General features: G+C 37.1%; 1 protein-coding gene across 1 annotated transcript in view; it reads left to right on the top strand.

Moving 5' to 3' along the window:
- The window catches only part of LOC110450673, a 123,722-nt gene that overhangs the window by 93,009 nt on the left and 9,917 nt on the right, over positions 1-20,796 (top strand). The window contains exons 21-33 of the mRNA XM_021498298.1: positions 197-337; positions 567-1,477; positions 4,843-4,959; positions 5,246-5,380; positions 5,500-5,585; positions 6,666-6,768; positions 8,199-8,352; positions 8,663-8,848; positions 9,171-9,306; positions 9,601-9,801; positions 10,082-10,309; positions 10,706-11,669; positions 13,907-14,078. Of these exons, the coding sequence (XP_021353973.1) occupies positions 197-337; positions 567-1,477; positions 4,843-4,959; positions 5,246-5,380; positions 5,500-5,585; positions 6,666-6,768; positions 8,199-8,352; positions 8,663-8,848; positions 9,171-9,306; positions 9,601-9,801; positions 10,082-10,309; positions 10,706-11,669; positions 13,907-14,078 (3,534 nt within the window). The remainder of the gene's footprint in view (positions 1-196; positions 338-566; positions 1,478-4,842; positions 4,960-5,245; positions 5,381-5,499; positions 5,586-6,665; positions 6,769-8,198; positions 8,353-8,662; positions 8,849-9,170; positions 9,307-9,600; positions 9,802-10,081; positions 10,310-10,705; positions 11,670-13,906; positions 14,079-20,796) is intronic.

Genomic DNA, 20,796 nt, shown 5'->3' with positions numbered 1-20,796 from the left:
CATTTCTAGAAATCAGCATCGCTATCGAAAACCATATCTCTGATACAGTCGGCTATGTCACTGTATAATGACGTACATTATTGCAGACATTTACAGATCGCAGTATTTAGATTCAGTTAAAATTGGCAAAAGTTCATAGACAATGCACAATTTCAGTAGGTTTTTAAGTAACCTTGTGTAATGTTATTCATTGTAGAAAGGTTCCGTGAGCAAGAATACACGTTACAGTCTGCTGTTGGTTGCCATCTGCATTCCATACGCCCTGACTTTCCTCATCAGCCTGTGGAAATCTTTGTTTGGAAATGTCCCGCTTCCGAGTTTGAGAAATATCATTGTTGTAAGTTGCTTTTATCGCTAGACGAAAACCTGATTTTTTATTTTGGAAAAGTTTCTTTGAAATAGCTTGTAGAGACGAAATAGACATATTGTAAGTTGTCCACGGGAAGAATACATCTGATCAAAATTTGCATTGTGACAATTACCAAATAAACCTCACATAACTTACAACTAAACAATAGACTATGTTTCTGATACTGTTTTAGTAATAGTATTTTTGTTTGCTTTAGGTATTAGTTTTGGAAATTCTGCACTCAGTAGGAGTGTCTATTCTCACCTTTCGAATCCTACCGGAAATAGACGTTGTGCGAGGGGTCCTTTTAGTCAGCTGTACTTGTATGGTACCGAGTATCCTAAAACCTTTATGTTCGTCAACGAAGAATCTCCAAATGAGGTATAAGTCAAAAGGAGGAAAGATGTTTGAGTTCGTATTGGATCTATTGGCAGCCCTGGGACAACTTTCTGCAATACCAGTGGTTGTTTTATACGAATATTACATTGACAACCGGATTTTCGTAGAGGATCATAGAAGAATAGGTGAATTTGCTCTTGGTCTTTTTCTTTGTTCACTCTCCTATTGGGAAAACTTTATCGACGACAGATTCTGTGGAGCATTGCAAGATACAAACAGGTTACAGATCGCAATGCTAGGATTGAAATTCGATTTGCAAGAATGTCGGCCAATATTCTATGCAGTAGCTACCCCGTTGAAGATTATTGTGACCGGTGTAGGTGCTTTCCTCTACTTGGATCCTGACAAAAACCTAGAGCTTGAATCGGCATTCGACATAATGCTAGGTAGAACTGACGAAAGCTCTCTCAAATATACATCGGTCGCCTGTCTGATCCTGTCTGCATTCATTGGTCATTATATAGCGTACACGGCATGTAAACTTCAGATGCAGATTGTTTCCTACGCTGTACCATTGCTTTTATCAACACCAATTGCAGTTCTCATACTATATCTTGATTGCGAACACGGCTTCCTGTTAAATGTGTCGAACGAAGCCCGAACCTGTGATGCAGCCTTTATGGATTCCTGGTGGCACTTACCAGCAGCAGCTGGATGGCTCATTTCTGTATATTGGGTAGGACGACATATCTGGTTTCCATGTCAAGATCGACTTGCAAAGCTTGAGCAGTAAGTCACATTATATAAGTTCATATTTTTCTTATGCGTGTTGACGTTGTTATATTTTGTTCTTGCGTGATTGTTCTGTTATATTGTGTTCTTTCTTGATGACGCTGTTATATTTTGTTCTGGCTTGATGACCTTGTAATGTTTTGGTCTTGCTTCATGACCCTGTTATCTTTTTGTTCTTGCTTGATTACCGTTTTGCGTTTTGTTCTTGCTTGTTGACCATATCTTGTTGTACTCTTGCTTGTATTTTGCATATACTTAATAACAATATGAATAACGATTTGAACATTACATTTTCCTTGATGAAATATAACAACATACCAATCATTTCAAGCAGTCATTTGTTCGACTCAGGTCATTTATGAAAAAGTTTCGTCAACATTACCCGGATTTAAAACTCTTGATTAAACTGCCAATTTAAAATAGAGCGAAACGTGTGACAAGATCCACAATTTAAAATGTTGTCCATCTTTTAGTTCAGTTGATCTGAGTAAAACATTATTATTCTCCTCGGTCTTTATGTGTGAACAGAAATGAAGTTGTTTTAAAATATATTGAACAGTCTCAGAGGGGGGAATAAGTCATCAAATTCCATAGAAATATAACATTTAAAGTGGGGGGATCGGGCGCATACACTTACCAGACTTAAAGACGAAAAGCATGTCTTGATCAGTTACTTTGAATTATCATATCTTCAGTACGATATGAATAAAACTGGAGTACATTGACATATTTGTCCGTCCGTTTGTTTGTCTCTTTGTCAGTCCGTTTGTCTATCTGTCTGTCCGCTCTCTCTCTCTCTCTCTCTCTCTCTCTCTCTCTCTCTCTCTCTCTCTCTCTCTCTCTTTTAGAGGGTCATCAGGGGAAAGCGTTAGAGAAGTACTAAGAAACTCTTGTCATTTTGTTTGAAGATGAAGAAGCCCTAGAAGGCAGAAAGGCCTAGCGGTAGATCTTGCATATTTATTGTTTTATTCTATATTCTCCTTCGCAGGGACTTGTTTATTTATTATCAACAACAAGTCTTAAGCGCTTTCATCTCATCAAGAAGAATCTTCAGACTGTTTATTTGAAGCAGATATTATGACGTCATAAACTATGACGTCACCTAATAGTTCGCTAAAGCGACGTCCGCCTTATGCGTACCCGCCGTAGCGATATCACAGCAATAGAAATATATAATGATGTTCTTAAGTAAGGAGTACTGTTGGTTTAGGATTTAGTATTACTATTAATACTATTATTTATGTATCAATTATTGAGAGAGAAAAACTTTTACTGCGTGGGGCAAACTGGGGACCATTACATTACTGTTCCGACACACTACCGATTTCACTTCACCGGATCAATTGCGTGGGTGAAAATAAGCAGATATTACTCTTCTGTAGACAAAGGAAAAACGATAAAAAAAATATTGATAGGGACTCGCGTATGGACATCCTTTAATATTCAGAATTACTCTCTACCTTAAGCTTTACATCAAGTAAGAACATTATAAAATATTAGTCAAACAGTACTATTCAAACGAGGCCTAAGAAGTCTGATGATTTCGGCTTCCTTATGCCCCCATTTCACTTGCGTTGCGTCAGTGTCAATCAGGGTCGGTCAGTAAATTTTGGGCTGTCGCAAAACTGTTCGAGCATTTTCGAACATTTTCGAACACAAATGGCACATTTACGATTCATATCCATGACCTCGGCTACAGTATCTTTATTGCCACGTCCACGTCCACACCCTCTGCTCCCTCCAACACGACCACGACCTCTTGGATGCTTCCCTTGCCCAACGATGGTTATCACCTGGCCCACACTTTCAACAACTGGCTGGACCTCTACCTGGTGCTCGTCGTCTCCTGTTGGAGTGTCTCCGGGCTGCATCACGGCTTTGCCCTTCGTCTTCTTTATTGCCTGTCTTAACGTTTTTCTTGATTTCTTTGGTGGCATGATGCTTTGGAAAACAAATGTATCACTAGCCAATCGTATGTGGCGCACCCGTATTTATAGCAACCGACATTGACCAAACTACAACCCAAGCTGACCGAATATTGACGTAACACTGGCGCAGGCTGACGCAGCATGACCGAATGGCGACCCATGTCTAACCCCGCCAGGCAGTGCATGACGGTCCCTGACATTGTTTGCTGACTGAATGTGACCGAATGTCGACTCAGAGCAACCGACTGTGACGTAACACCAACGCAGAGAAACGCACTGTTGACCGAGTCTGATAAAACACTCGGACAGGCAGGGTTTCTCAGGGTTTGTGTTAGGTCGATGGGGGTTGCTATTCGGTTAGACTTACGTCACCTTGCGGTGAAGTTCGGTTGATGAGGGTTAGTACTCGGTCAAAATGCTATCTTGGCCTGTCGCAGCCGATTTTTATGCATGCTCAAAATTTGCCGGGGTCAGAAATGTTCTCTCGGTCACTCTGCATCAGTTGGGGTTTCTCGACGTCACCCTTCGGCCAGTGCTTGGTTGATATTCGGTCAATCTACGTTCCTGTCGGATGCTGTCGGATGGTGGCTAACCGACACCGACGCCGCCTGTCGTAGCCTAGTGGAATGGGGGCATTAGCCTCACGTTTGATTACGTCTGCATTGATCATTTGATAAATAAGAAATATTTTTAATTTTGTCGTCAACACAAGCGTGTATGTGTTTACTTACCGGTAAAAATAGTAAACTGTCTATTAGTACTTGCTGTCTATGTACAGTCAAATTCTTGTTCGTAGCTCACCGCCCGTTTGACCGGTATAAAATTCAGAACAATTGTTACAAATCAATGCGTAAATTACATAACTAGATTGACAATTCATATGTTTTTAACTTAAAGTTAAAACCATTTTTTAAGTTAACATCGCTTCCTTCTATACAAGAACCACAACGAGGGTTATTACATTTTGATACGCATGCATTTAGATGATTACTTTCAATAAAAGCTTTAGATAAAGCTGTGATATACAGTATGACGATATACAGCTTTTGTGGTATACAGGGTGGCGATATGCCGTTTTCTTTTAATAACACTATTACAATATGCAGGTTTTTTGTGCAAACATACAGTATGACGATATACAGTTTTTTGTAATTTACAGTATGACGATATACAGTAGATAATATACAGCTATTTGTGTGTTATACAGCGAGTGGATATATGTGATATACATTACAGAGATCATATTATACATGAACTATAATATCATAATTTTTAAAGTTAAAAAGTCCATGTGATAGTAGAAATAGAACAAGCTACTAAGACTTAATCTTGCTAGTATTTGCATATCTTCGGGCTTCAAGTTTACAATTTGATAAATTAAGAAGGTTTAAATGTTATCGCTAACAATATATGGATTGCATTGTCCCGCTACAGCTTGTTTATGAGTCCTGTATATTGCGGTGTTATCATGGAACAGGATCTGATAATGAACCGGCGCCGTCACACAAGAAAAATAGCCAAAGTGAATATCAAAGGGCAAACATGCTTCAGGTAAATGCATTTGACAATACATTCACTTTGAGAAATATAAATAGCAATGTCCTTTTACAAAGAAAACTATTCACGTGTAATTGCATTGATTCATAATTACACTATGACAAAGTTGCAAAATAACTAGGATATTTTTTTTATGTTGTCTTCAGCTACTGTGACAGAACGGGTTACTTAACAATAAAAGTGATTGTGACAGTTTGAAATCATGAAGTCGGAAACGTATTAAACTATGTTTGCATACATCCAATATCAAGAAAAGAAAAAACATTTCTTACTTCTAAAGGTTAAACTTAGTAAAGTCGCAGAGGACACATGAGGAGGAAATCGAGGATGCCATACCTCCTATGATCTACGCATGCGGAACGATGTGGCATGAGACACGACAGGAGATGGTTCAGCTTCTTAAGTCATTATTCAGGTACCAAAATATTCAAAAAGTTGGGTGTGGATTACTCCTTAACATAAAGATATATCAATGTAACGTTCTTATGCATCTTTTATAAACATAATGTATTGCTTATTGTGCGACTGTTTCAGAATGGATAAAGATCAATTTCTACGGAAGAGGGCGGTACAAGAGTTTGATGTGAGACCGTCCGAAGTAAAATATTATGAGTTTGAACGTAAGTGGTCATATCCATTTGAATAATACATATTATTAGTTGGAAATGTTCTTATCAATTGAAATATGCACCAAGAGCTATCATGTGACATGTTTGTTTTTTAAATTGCAGTTTATTAACGACTGTATGAAATTCCCTCTTTCAAATATGCTTAATTTTTAATAGAAGAACATTTTCTCTTTATATATATTACAAACCTTTATCAAGGTTAACAGATCATTTTCATTTATACTCTAACAACCCAGGTGAAGTATGCATTGGTCATGGGTTGATGTTGCGGTATATGTGCTGTAGCATTCAAGTGGGGTGGCACTATAAATGAAGCCGTTGGAAGCACGATCCCACTACAAACAGAACACAATTCATCTCCAACACACACGCAGGCATATACACATAGGGAGATATAAGCCATGTGGCATATGACTAGTAGATAGCTCCTGATAATGCAGCTCATGTATATACTAATTGTGTTATTTGTATATCTTTGTACTGTAAAGCGCGTTAGAATGGCTCATTCAAGGGCTTGGTTTGGTTTGGTTTAGTATTGTTTAACGTCTTGTTCAACATCTATGGTCATTTAAGGACGGCCTCCCCTGTGTGCAAGATGCATGCGTGTATTGTATGCGTGTGTGTTTTGGGAGGCTGCGATATGTTCGTGTTTGTCTCCATGTGATAGCGCGGAACTGATGCCAACTTTACAGTGCTAACTCACTGAAACATACTGCCGAAAACATCCAGCAGGACACTCCACACGGTCACACTATACTGACAACGGGCGACTAACATTTTTACAGACTCTGGTATGTCTCGGCCAGGGGACAGAACCCAAAGCCTTCCTCACAGGGGCGAACGCTCAACTAAAGGCCAAAAGTGAGGCATTGTCAAGGGAGACATTAGTAAGAAGAAAGTTGTTTAGAAAGAAGAGAAAGAAAAGATTCCAAATTTAGTTGCCCGTTACGATCATGCAATGGGGGCAGCAGGTACAATTCTAACGCCCTACTTGCAGGGACAAGTTTATTCTAGGGCGCTATATCGAATGGTGTATATTATTGTTATTAATTTTTATTATTATATATACAGCACATATTCTCTTTGACGACGCCTTTGAAACCAACGACAATGACGAGAGAGTACCGAACTCTTTTGTTAATCTTCTCGTCGACCTAATGGAGGAAGCAGCAAGGTACGATATCCATAATTTAGTTTATCGCATCCTTGCGCCAAGGGGGGTCAATTTGGAATAAACGGCTGGGTCTAATAGGAGAAATAGAGGTTAAACCTTTAAAATATTTCCTCTTCCGCAGGGGAAATGGAATTTTATCCTAATTTAGTCTGACACATCCATAGGCCAAAGGGACTCAATTTGGTATAAACGCTGGGGTTCGATCCTCTAGAGGCAAAGGGGTGGGGTCAAATAGGAGAAATAGAGGTTAAACCTTTAAAATACTTCTTCTACCTAAGGGATTAATAAATTTCATCCCAGTTTGGTCTGGAGCATCCTTAGGCCAAGGAGACTCAATTTTGTATAAACGGCGGGTTTGTATCTCCTGGAGAGAGAGGGGCGGGGCCGAATAGGAGAAATAGAGGTAAATAATTTGATATCTCTCTTCTACCATAGGGTTTAAGGAATTTCATCCCTATCTGCTTTGGAGCATCCTCAGGCCAAGTGGTCTCAATTTTGTATAATTTATGGTTTTGGGCCTTCCTGAGGGACAGAGGGACAGGGCCCAAGAGGGGAAATAGAGGTGTTTATTTTTTCTTCTACCATCGGGATTAAGGGATTTTATCCCAATGTGTTCTTTCATCCAAATTTAGCCTGAATTATCCTTGGGCAAAGGGGGCTTAATTTGGTATAAATGGATAATGTGGCCCCACTTGGTGCAGAGTACCGAGGCTAAATAGGGGAATTTGATGATTAAATCTTTACAATCTTTCTTCATCTGTACCATTTGAGGTATTTTATGTTATAAGAATAAGGTCCTGTGGTTGCTTTATTATCCAGGTGAGCGATACATGCCCCCTGGACCTCTTTTTTAAAGTGTACAGGGAAATATGAGTAATAAATTGCATAAATGCAGCAGACCTAGTATATGATTTCTCATTACATCAGTATGCACTATTCTCTGGAACCTAATGTGACAATAATATATCACCCAATGTATGACAGTCGAGTTTTACTCTTTCGTTTATCTTTCTCTCTTTTCTATCCAACACTACCCAACAACCAGGTAAATGTACCAAGAATGTCGTAATAGATCAAGCATTTTGACTTATAAATAAGGTATCAGGTATTGTCTTCCATACAGAAACACTGTAGAAAAATGTTCAGCCTGTGTCATAGTTTATGTTATTCTTTCAGTATTCCAGATCACCTGCTTTTGTCTTTTCAATTTGTTTTGCCATTTGCTTGGTTTGCTTTTTTTTTTTTACTTTTCTTTGATAACATGTTATCATTCAATGTCCAATGTTTTTGTCGTATCAGTTATTTGAAAACAAGGTCATTCTTCTAAATGAAAGGAGAGTTGTATTGATCTCGGATTGAAACCTTATAACACATCAGCAATCCATATAACTATGTGAATAATCCATTTTTATTTATTTCATCTATACTAGCTCTGTTCATGAAAGAGCAATGACCATCAATGCCCCTTGCAAAATTCCAACTCCGTACGGTGGTCAGCTTGTGTATCTCATGCCTGGGGAAAATGTCATGTTTATTCACTTGAAAGACAAGAACAAAATACGGCACAGAAAAAGATGGTCACAGGTACGTGCTTACATTGTTAATGACATATCCTTAAATTTATAAACACGGGTGTCTAACCTATAACTAATAAGCAATGTGATCACAGCCATTAGTATTGCCTTCATCGTAAGTTAAGCTGCCCGGCCCTTATACATTCGAAATTTGATAACACGAATTCATTGTCTCATTTACTCCACATATCGGGGTATATAAAATTAGCTTTTGTAAATGAAAAGGATGCAAGCACAGATCACCAATCCTCTTTTAAGTTAGATTATATTATTTCTTTAAAGAATAATAACGTTCTAATTTCTAAAATGTGTGTATATAGGTCATGTACATGTACTACTTACTTGGATACCGGATCCTCAAAGAGTGCCAGGAGCTTGTCATAAAAGCCATGAGTGAAAACGCCTTCAACGACCTGGTCAGTTGGCGGGTTTTTGAAAGCCAAAACACTGGCAAAGTGGAGAAAAGTCAAATTTTTCAATTTTTGGACGAGGAGGTTATTTACAGAGTGAGTCTTAATCATTGAAATTGTTTACTATTTAGGCAATACAAATATAAGCCTATTGGTGGTTCTAAAGCAATAATGTATGCATTGTATCCAATCGGAATTCGTGGCAGTTAGAGCATGTGTCATTTTACATATATACTTGCAAAGATGGATGGCTGTCTTTGCAAGTATGTTTTGGCAATCTTTGCTCGACTTATCCGAGTTTTGAGTACACCTATCGTGTTTTCGTGTAATAGTTACACTTCCAATTTTGAAAATGTTATCAATCAACATTGAGACTCTCATTTATAATATCTGTTTCATACTTTGTTTATGATGGTAGGCTCAAAACACGTTTCTCTTGGCCCTTGACGGTGACGTCGACTTCACACCAGGGGCAGTACACATGCTTCTAGATAAGATGAAGAAGAACGACAGGGTTGGGGCAGCTTGTGGTCGTATTCATCCCATAGGAAAAGGTAAATATTGTTTAGTAAGCTTGTGGCAGAGACGAGTCATGTTTATGTATTGTCGTAATTGTCATAGCAATAGTGTCTGTGTAGGTGAAATTTTTGTAAAGGCTAATAACGCACATTCCTCTCAACAAGTTGTTACCTAAGTGTTTCGTCTTTGTTAAATGTTGCCGTCATATAACATTACATTTCAAAAATAAGCAAAGACATGCATTTCTTCACAAGACTTCTACGGTATTTTGTTTTCTCCAATAACCGATAATTTGCGAAATATTTAGAATATTTGCATTTATTGGACAGGTCCAGTAGTGTGGTACCAGAAATTTGAATATGCTGTGGCCCATTGGCTACAGAAATCCACAGAACATGTCCTTGGCTGTGTTTTGTGCAGTCCAGGGTGTTTTAGCATGTTCCGAGGATCAGCTATTATGGACGACAACGTCATGAGAAAGTACACTATCCTTCCAAGTGAAGCATCACATCATCTTATGTATGATCAAGGTAGTTTGATATGCATTTCATATATAACCGCGTACATTTGTATTTTAAGATTTTCATACATCATTGAAAGATACAGGCATTAGTTTTTAATTTATTGAACGATGTTTCTTTGATTCTTTTAACTATGCAGTCTTAGTTAGAATTCAAATGATAAGTACAAATTTTCCAATAATCAAAGATTATCAGTTGCGTTACATTTTTGATATCAATCAAATAATTATAGAAACAGTTTATTTATTTGAGATAATGAAATGTTTTCATTTGGCCATTTGATACATAGGTGAGGATCGATGGCTGTGCACACTTCTCCTACAACAGGGTTACCGCGTTGATTATGCAGCCGCTTCAGACGCCTTCACATACGCTCCTGAGGGGTTTGACGAGTTCTTCAATCAGAGACGACGATGGATGCCTTCCACCATTGCTAACATTCTTGATTTGTTACAGGATGGACGAAATACTGTGGCTATCAATAACAATATCAGCTGGCTCTACATATTCTACCAAGGTATAACCGCGTCTACAAACTATTAAGAACTAAATCATGTTCGAACTTTCATTCAAACTTTGTCGTCAAATCATTCGCAGGTGCCTTAATATAATACAGGTTGATGGTTTCGTTTAAACACGTAGCCCATGTAGTGGTTTGAGCGAATAAATGTAGTGTGAATATTCACGACATTACGATAGCATCACTGTTCTTGTATCGCTTTACATCATGATGTATTAATCAGATTTATTTAATATGGTAATGAAATCTGAGTATGGGTATTTGATCACAGCTTCTAGTTTATTTGTTGTACATTATAAGTCGAATATCTGAAAAATGCTAGTTTATTTCTACCTAATTTTATATTTCAACAATTTCCATGTGATGTCACTGAACTGAAAATCTTTGTTATAGGATGTCTTATGGTATCCACAGTAATTGGCCCATCTACAGTGCTGATGATGATAGCTGGAGCTCTGGTAACTGTCTTCAATGTGGAATTACTCACATCTTATCTGATATCCTCTGTCCCCGCTGTGTTGTACTTTTTCATGTGTTTCTGGGTGAAATCCAAGTACCAGCTCCTTGTGGCTCAGCTGCTCAGTGCAGTCTACGTTTTTATCATGATGGTGGTATTCGTCGGGTGTATTGTAACAGCTGTGAAAGAAAATCCCTTCCATCCGAGTGTGATATTCCTCGCGTCGTTGGTTGTCATATTCCTTGTGGCTGCTTGCTTCCATCCGCAAGAATTTAGCTGTATCATATTTGGGGCACTTTATTTTGTTTGTGTACCCATGGGCTTTTTACTTCTGGTGATATATTCACTTTGTAACATGCACGACATATCTTGGGGAACAAGGGAAATACCTAGGAAAAAAACTAAGCAGGAGATAGAAGAAGAGGAAAAAAGGAAAAGAGAAAAAGACGAAAGGAAGAAGCAAGGTTTTTTAGCTCGATTCATGCCAAAGCTGCAGTTTCAGGATATGTTTAAAGTCATTAACGACATGCAAATGACCAAAAAAAAAGAAGATGAGACTGCCGATATGCTTAAGGCTATGAATAAGAACTTTGAAGCAATGCTAAAGCTCCATCAGAACCAAGGAGACCAACCAGACACACGCGTAACGGATACCGAAGGCGTACCACAAATTGTTGTTCCAAAAGATCCACCATCAATTCTAAAGAAGACTGTGAAGTTTGGGGAGACTACATCTGCAAGTGAAGACGACGAGAGCTTTGAAGAATTGGAAAACACAAAAAAGAAGGATCGAGATGAAATGGAACGTCCAGAGTGGGTAGAATTGGAGAATCTAGGAAATGGACCCATCCTGCGAATGAAAGCTGCAGAGGAACAGTTCTGGAGAGGTTTCATTCACAAGTAAGATTTCATTCCAAGTTTGGCATTATGTTTGGATGATAAAGTCAACAGCAACCTCTCTTAATAGATTGTACTGATAACATTTATTCCGTTTGCATATGCCCATCAAAGTATTGCCGGAACGTAATATGTTATGACCGTCCGTCCACACTTTGGTTTACGCAGGAAAACTTGATAAAATATCACTGAATTTTGATGAAACTTACATGTTTTTTCATTATATGAAGACTGGGGCTAAGTTCCAATTTGAGCTAAATGTGCGCATAATTGATTAGCAAGCTGTGCTCTTATTATTTTGCGGTTTCTGCACAATAACTTCGTCAAATCTAACACGATTCTGATGAAACCTGGTGAATATATATGTAATACAACGAGAAAGGCTTTGCTTAAAGGTAATCAAAACCTGCATATACTGTTTTAGCATACTGCTAGCTGATTGGTCGACGGTTTCAACTCAATTACTTGGTCAATTATTGCAGGACTAAAAATGAAATTTGCTATTAATTAATGCACAATAGAAATGTCTTTGGTTTTAGTGGCTTTGAATGAATCGTTTATGTTGCAAAATGAGCAATTTCAATTTCCATAGTTTGAAATACTCCGATACTCTCGTTTTGCATAAGTGCATTTAACAAGAAGCCCAGTGGCCTCTAACAACCACACAATTAGATACAGTTTATATATTACAATGTGACATGGACATAACCCTATGAATCAGGGCGATATGGTACATGTGAAGCAAATAGGACCATAGTGATTCCGCCGATAAAACAATGTGGCGATATGATTAATAGACCTTAATTTGGTTAAAAAAAAGTAATATAATTGATAAACATTCCATGTAGCGAATTTGAATTTAAAAAAATAAAAAATTCACAAAAGCCGAAGACAGTAGTTATATATACTAACCGCATTGTTGGCCCAATAATACTGTGTGCGATAAGCGAAAAGGTGATATGAAAGGTCCGGAAAACTGCAGTATGAAGAAAGATGATAAAACTGAAAAGAAGATTCGTCGTAAGATTCTATAACGACGATTCGACATAATCTCTCGAAATTTTTTTAGGGGGGGGGGGGTTAGTTAAAGAGTTTATTTGAAAAAAACCTTTACCTAAGTATCTTTCAGTCATATCTGGGTCTAAAGAAGATTATCTGTTAAAAGTCTTATATGTTTTTTCTCATTTGGACCTTACCCAAAAATATTAAGGGTTCTTACTATTAAACTGGTATCATAGTTATGATTTAATCAAGTTTGAACTATCCCCAAATACAAATGAAGCAAAATGAACCAATATATGTTATCGTCCTTAACAACTTTAATAAAGCATCTTCTAATAAAATATCTTCCACGGGACCTTTCCATTCATGACGACTGCTTGATTTTACCATATCTTGCCCATAAGATTATCGTTTAAATGTTAGCCAATTTTCTCCTTTTTGACTCCGTCCCCAGCACCCGATGAATATTTCAGAGTTTCAAGTCTAATACAATTAAATTACCGTTCTATGTCGAGTTTTCATAATTTCCTCTTGAAAACCTGCCGAACAATAAATTCACAATTTTGGTTGTCCTGCTTATTAATACAACATATAAGGCATCCTGCAAAATTTGTATTAATATCGATTCAGCATTTTTTTGATAAGTTAAAAATGTTAAATATTTACGGCCGGTGGACGACGGATAAAAGGCGGTCGCAATAAGTCACATGCAGTTTACGGAGAATCCCTATGATCATTGCTTCATTTAATATTTGTTTTTTTTGAAACTATTAATGCAATACGCCAGTAAAATGGCATTCAGCAATGAATAGCTAAAACATAGATGTACTGTTCTGCATTCAGTGGAAACCTTACTATTTTGCAGTTGTTACGCCTAAAGTTATATCTTAAACATTTACCCGTCACGTCATTAAGTTGTAATTATCCTTAACTAAACGTTAACATATAGGTGTATTTGAATGTCGAGGATCAGAAGCATTACGTGACCTTTTGTAAAAGATTCGTTCTGTTTCAAGGCCTAATGCTAGCATATCTCCTTTATATTTTCAATCCGTAAACATGAGGTTTTCAGGCGTATTAAAACGTAATAAGGTTGTCTCGTACGTAATTTCAGTCATCAGTTTAGCGACTTTAACCTTACAAAATGAAAAACTTACCAACAATACTTTAACTACCTTAAGTCGGCGGAAACTTATCGTATCGGTGTCATTGATAATGATTTTTTGTTACGCTTTCAGGTATCTTTATCCCCTGGATGTTGACAAAGAAAAACAGAAGGAAATTGCAGCTCGATTGATAGAACTCCGAAATAGCGTGTGCGCTGGCATGGCAATCGTAAATTTGTTATGGATAGCCATTAACTTCATGTTCCAGCTCCGGAAGCCAGCCGTTATCTCTTTCCCGGTACCGGTATGTGTATTTTTTCTTTTCTAATTGTTTTGTTATATATTATCAGTTGTTTTGTTATATATCATCCGGAATATATTTCAGCTCGTTACAGGCCCGTACACGTTTACTGATCAATTTTGAGCACAGCATAACGTTTCCGTAGCTTTTACGTAGCGTTTGTCAAATATTCGGTTGAATATTTTTACTGAATACCATATTTGTGTGAATTTCATAATAAAGTACATGAAGGGAAAATGGATGTTTACATTGAATATTTTAAACATTAGGTCAAGTCAATAGCAGACCTTAGAAGCAGACGATGAAACTAAATTAGAAATATAATAGAATTAACGTTAGACCGGTGTCTCTATATTAATTGGTGAATCATTAGGAAAACAGATATTACAGTTATTATGACCTTTGTTAATAAACCGTTACCATTGTGTCGCATTGGTTGTTATCTGCCAGCCTGTTACTGACGAAAGCAGAAATTAACATAACACAATTGTCATTTATTGAATATTTGAAGGGTAGTGTGTAACAACTTCGATGCAGTAAACCGAGAAGGCGACTATGACATGACTATGCTCAACGCTTACCTTGACACATACTCATGTTCAAGCATGGATTTTGTGCTCGACCGAATTTCTTGTTTCGGTTATATATAAATAAAAGAAGTCTTATATTGTCAATGGAAAGGGAACAAAATCGAAGAGACCTAAGCCAAATTCTGTTTTCAATGTTGATCGTTTGCAATGATATAAGCGAATTACAAAAAAAGTTAGTTTGAGCATAGAATCCAAACTTGGGCAGGAGAATGGATTCAAGAATACCGACCTTTTTTTTACTTGACCCTATTTAACCTAATTGTTCTAACGTCAGCATGTGGCGATCCCATGTGTCACTATGTTGAACGTTATATCAACTGTTTGGTTAAGGTAACCTTGCTATTGCATAGTTATATGATATTAACAGTTCTGAACTGTAGTTCTGGTAACTCAAATAAATTTCGTGGAAAAGTTCATGGCATAATATTTTTTGGAGATGCATGTTCTCCAATGGCATATTTAGTGATGTATTTATCTTTGACATATATGTTCTAGTTCACACAGAAAATGCACATACATGACCGAGAATGACACATACACACTATCCGTGTGTCATTGACAGTTTTTCCCGTGCAGTTTGCTCTGTATAGGCGTTGACCAGTTTGCACGTTTTTCTCGAACGACAGCTAGAATAAGTTTCTGTCACATGCCAGTCACTGATCGAATTCACATCTAAAACACAGTTATTTAGGAAAACTTGGTAAACAGCATCAATTTTGACACCATTTACCTGCGGCTCCTTGTGCACACATTCAATCGTATATGGCCAAAATGTCATACTCAATTTACAGCTCGCATGTCATTTGCCGATCGTAACTATCGGTATTTCTCGTGACATTTTATTAGATTTTAGATATGGTGTGAGAAGGCAATACACGTTCACAGGGGCTGAGTTCAAATTAGCTTGTAGCCAATCCAGATTGATTGGCCAATCTCTGCGCGGTAAATCTCTTTGGAATAAATACTTATTGCCGAGTTTACGTTTTACAGTAACAATAAATGAAAACTTATTTTTTCGAGGTTTAAAATATCTATTTAAAATATTAAAATGTTTACCAACTCCACCCCTTTCGGAGGAAAAAATAATCAGGGTAAGCAGGGAAGGGGGAATCGGTGTATGAAAACAAAGGAGGCCACCAACTGAGTCATCTATATGACCCCATTCTAACATTCATTAAGGGGCGGTATGGCTAAACATATTACCCGTGCCTCTGACTTTACTGACTTGGCACACTGTGAAGTAGTGTGTTGTTTTCAGCAGGTTAGAGTCGAGTCACCAGTCACTTACACTCTGTTCTTGATTTGTTTGTATGTTAAAGTTCGCTGCTCCAAAATCGGAGGTGTTTTGATCCGGAAAAGCAAAATTTACCGAAGGCCATTGATTTGCAAGTAAAAGGGGCTAAGGGACCTTCATGTAGCAACTGACAATTCGCCATACTAAAATGTGTATTTGTATTCAGCTTTAATATGCTAAGTTAAACAAAATAGAAGTAAGAGTAATGGTGCCGAAAAAAGACACAAAGGTGCCTTATATCTGCAAGTTTTGAGCTTAGTAGTATGTGAAAATCCGTTATATAAGGGTACCCTAAGCTAATTAGGTTAAATATGAAGCCGGGCTTCAATGATTTCCCTGCTCCCTGCATATGTACAAAGTTTGGACCCCATTCACGAAACAGTGGCCTTCGATATGGTGTAGAAACCTGATTTACACCAACTTTAGTTCTTGAAGTCCACGTAGAAGGTCACATTGAGGTTAAAGTTACCTCGTTTCAAAATGCGAAAATATGTCTTCCAATGGCGTACATATACACGCAAACCTGTATTAAGAGACCATCCAACGGTAGTTGGAAAAAAGGTCACATATGACAGGTGATCTCTTAATACAGAGTCAGCTCCGAGATATCCTAGGGAGTTTGATTATGTATAGAAACTATGATTTATATATATGACATGATGTTTATTTACAATAAAATCAATAAAAACATATATATCATATCAATTCATCAATACTAATAAGATCTTCAAACCAAACAATACTACCTTTAGTTTTCAATTCACTTTTATATCCCGTCATTATATAGGTATACATCTATCTTTTGGAAATAAATAAATACTACTGACAATACTGTGTTATTTTGATGAGCACCGAAGTCACTTAATGTCCAACAGTTTAACTCAAAGCTTTGATGCACATGTCCAATATTGTTATCATCATCTCATCGAGATTTATATATCTCAACCACGCCTGTCAACTGCCCATTTTGGGTTAAATATCTGTCATATTTTGGGGGAGATGGTTTGAGGAAAACATCGAAGAGTGTCAATATTTGATTCGTCTGCTCAATTCCTGCTGAATGTGTCGGTCCCTGTATCAAGTACGTATACGAAGTGGGTTTGGAAAACCAAACGAAGAAAATTTAGCAAATTCCGATGCAAGAGAATCGCCGATCAACTTACTTTTCGACATCTCAGCGTTTTCCCCATAATTATGAAAATGTAGTTGTTCAATTACAGGCTCCGTTCCATGTAATTTCTGTTGGCTAGTTTTCAAATCGCTAAGCCAAATGTGCATGTTTTTATCCGGCTCATTGTTATGTTGATCTCGCGTCTAACACTACGTATGCACGTGATCGATAATATCGTGAATCATTTCAGTATTTATTAAGTGAAGCATCCTAAGTGTATTCTGCTTTGGGTTTTTCATTTGAGTAGATTTAAATGTCCACGCTTCTAGTATAAACACATTTTTTTTTATAATCCTTTTCGGTCAAATCATTCTGTAGTTTAGCAGTGCAGTAGGGCTTCGCGCCATTTGTTGGTGAAAACAACACGGTCCCTCGATCGCGACTGTAAATAATTTCAATTAAATTTCAGTAGAGCTAATGCTAATCGGTAATCACAGATAGAGTGTTAGCTAATTACTGCATCGTAATATGTATTAACTGTGATGTTGAGAAGTGGCAGTAATATTTGCTGAAGCATGGTGATCCAATGCAGCCTGGCCTATTGTCTGGGACCTGACGGCGTCGGTTGGTAATGCCCTCCGGTCAACTTACTCAATGTAACCTTTACCCAGCTAGTGTTTGATAGCAAATCAGCAGTCATGACCACAGATGACCGATTCTAATCATTCTACCTAGAGTAGGTAAAAATTGTGTCGCCAAAAAATATCGTTTCGTCATTTGGCGACTTGGCGATCGTAAATGCGAGGATATTTTCAGGTCGCATTTAGGTCAATATGTGTGTATATGTTTTTACACATCTGTATTTATATCAGTGGATATATATGTGTATTACATATGTAAGTGTGTATGCAACAAAAACTTGTGCATATTTTTATATAAAAATATGTTCGTTTGTGTGTGTCATGCATACACAATGTACTATCAGTTCATATTTTCGAATGCATGTGTATGGATGTATGTATGCGTCCGTGTAAGTGTGTGTGATATAATTAAGATAACATATCTTCGTAAGAAACATTTCATGCAGTTTTCTACTTCATTTATTTTTTCTGCTTAGGTTAAGATCTATGAATTACAATCACCCCATTATATACAAGATATCTTACAGTGTCTTCAGTAATACCAAATATCTTTCACAAGTGTGGCTTATACTTTTAAACATATACGATTGCACAGCAAAGATATCAAAATATTAATCACACAAATGAAATATATTTGAGGTCCTGAAGACACTGTTAGATATTCTGTTCATTACTTTTTTATCAACAAAAAAACATTACTTGATATGGATCATTTTACCGCTAGCATTGTCTGACAATTCCACGCAATAAACTATAGTTCTATGTGCATATATAATAAATTATTATCAAGATACTGAATGTAATAAGGACACGAACGAGAATCGGACTTGTTTCTATAGTTCTTTGAAGAGATTGCATCCATGTCCAAATGGAAGTAGAAAATGTTCTGAATATTTCAGTTTATAAGAGCGCCCGAGCGAAGCTCTTGAATGGTAACACATGCGTGCGTGAGCAGAGTTGCTTCCCCATTCTACACCTTGCCTTTATTATGTTTCGTCCGGATGTAGATGTCCAGTGGGGAAACTGGAAATATATCCTTGAAGCAAAGGCAATTGTGTTTCAACCCATACATTAATATCTTCATATAGTGAAAGCAATACCCTTGTTTTATAACTTGCCATCCTTGATGTTTTTTGTTTTTGAGCTAATATTTACAAGTTTAAGGATCCTAGCAGTTTAGTTGGCATGGCATTCAACGACGATAAAATGGCGAGGAAAACTCTTATATAAAATGACTGAACAGGAGGAAATTACTTTTGAGAGGGTAGAAAGAAAATCATGATCTCGCTTCTAGTTATGCAAACGTTTTAAAACGAAATTGCTCCTTTTTACAGTCAAACGTGTAAGACACTGATAGCTTCAAATGATAAAAGCCAGGCCAATCACTCACTACCATATTGCTGGACGATAAGAATTTATTGAAATATCAATTTGGGCCCGGACAGTTTCGGCCAATTATACCGTGGCAAGTTCGGCCCATGTAACACATAAAAAATTGTAGAATTGCTGTAAAATCTGACGTTGCATGCTTTATGACATCATAATTAAGCTGATTCCAATGGGGGCCGAACTTACGGCCATCCGAGCTTGTGTTTTATTGTTATACCTCGACTAGCCGGCTTTTAATAAAGTTTATCTTATCTCATTCTGAAAGTTGTATTCTTGATCAGTAAATATCAGAGATCAACAATGGCTTCGCTCTTTTAAGGTTTTGCCTTTTCATATTAGGCGAGTAAAAGTTTAGTCAAACTGTATGTTGCATAAATGGATATTCCAAAACAGCAATATTTCATTATTGAAAGCAGAGTACAGTAGAAATAGCTTGACCCTTAAAATAAAGGGAATGTCTCGGATAAACATGGATAGCGGATTCATCTAGCACAACACACCTACATATATATATATTTATAAACTATATTTTGAATACGGGTTTTTTTAGAAGAATGTTTTTTTTCTTTCAAAAAGTGATTTCCCCAGATTTGGGACTTGTGAAAACCATGGTTACCACATCAAAAAGTGCAAAAAAGCGCAAAAAAACATGATCTTTTTACCCAACATTTTACCCACGCAAGTAGGTTTTTTTTTCTTCTTAAAACCTGTCATAAATTAATTATCACCTACTCGGTAACAGAAATACTCCCGTTTTAGCATAGGTCGAGCAACTGGATTTTTCACAATATTTGCACATGTGCTGAGTACAAAAATAGACTCATGAAAAGCTAGCTTTTGTTGTGTAGACACAGGTTTATAAACCAAAATTGTAGTCTCAAACCAAATTCGATATTTTTTTTTTATGTGAAGCCCACATAGTCCAATTCATCATATACATGCCAATTTTAGTGCTGATTTTTTTTAAAGTTTTGATACACGTAATATTACAGGGGTTATTCATTGTACAAAAGTATCACCCATGGCCACCGAACGCTACTGTACACTGCTACATCATGTATATAAAATATTTGGGTCAGCGGGAAAACTTAAAGTTGGTCCTTGAACCGGCGTTCTTCGGCAAGAAACATAGACCTTTTGTGTGCATGATGTATAGATAGTTTTAAGGGCTATTTTGTATGTATTGTTTAACTTACATTACGTCACTGTCATAATGTGTATATTATTTACCACCTAACTATTTGTTTGTCAGTTGCATAAATTATTTTTATACCCTCTTCGAACACTGCCGAGGAACCAAGTTCTCTGTGACCTCAACTGACATTTGACCTAAAGTATTAAAATAACAATCAATTACCACAGACTATTTCAGCTGCTGTGTCATAAATGGGCATCAAACATTATATATAGGATTCAGAAGGTACTGGTAGAAACATAAAATGAGGTCAGTGCCCTCAATTTTTCTTTTTTCTTTCGAATTTGATCTACAGTGCAGACTTTCAGTGTACCAGAAATACAGGTTTCTGCATCATATCTCGGCAACTATTTCATGAATGGGCTTCAAACTTTGAAGATATGTGGGGAGCAGGGGTGTTAGTTAAGCCCACCTTTTGAGTTACAACTAGTTTGAATATGATTTTAACTGATCAACCACTATCGAGATAATAACAATAATTCTTTAATAAAGGGGATTATA

Source organism: Mizuhopecten yessoensis, unplaced genomic scaffold, assembly GCF_002113885.1.
Source record: "Mizuhopecten yessoensis strain PY_sf001 unplaced genomic scaffold, ASM211388v2 scaffold5413, whole genome shotgun sequence".
NCBI classification, from domain to species: domain Eukaryota; kingdom Metazoa; phylum Mollusca; class Bivalvia; order Pectinida; family Pectinidae; genus Mizuhopecten; species Mizuhopecten yessoensis.
Note: the sequence above shows the minus strand (reverse complement) of the source record. Positions and strands in the feature narration are given on the sequence as shown.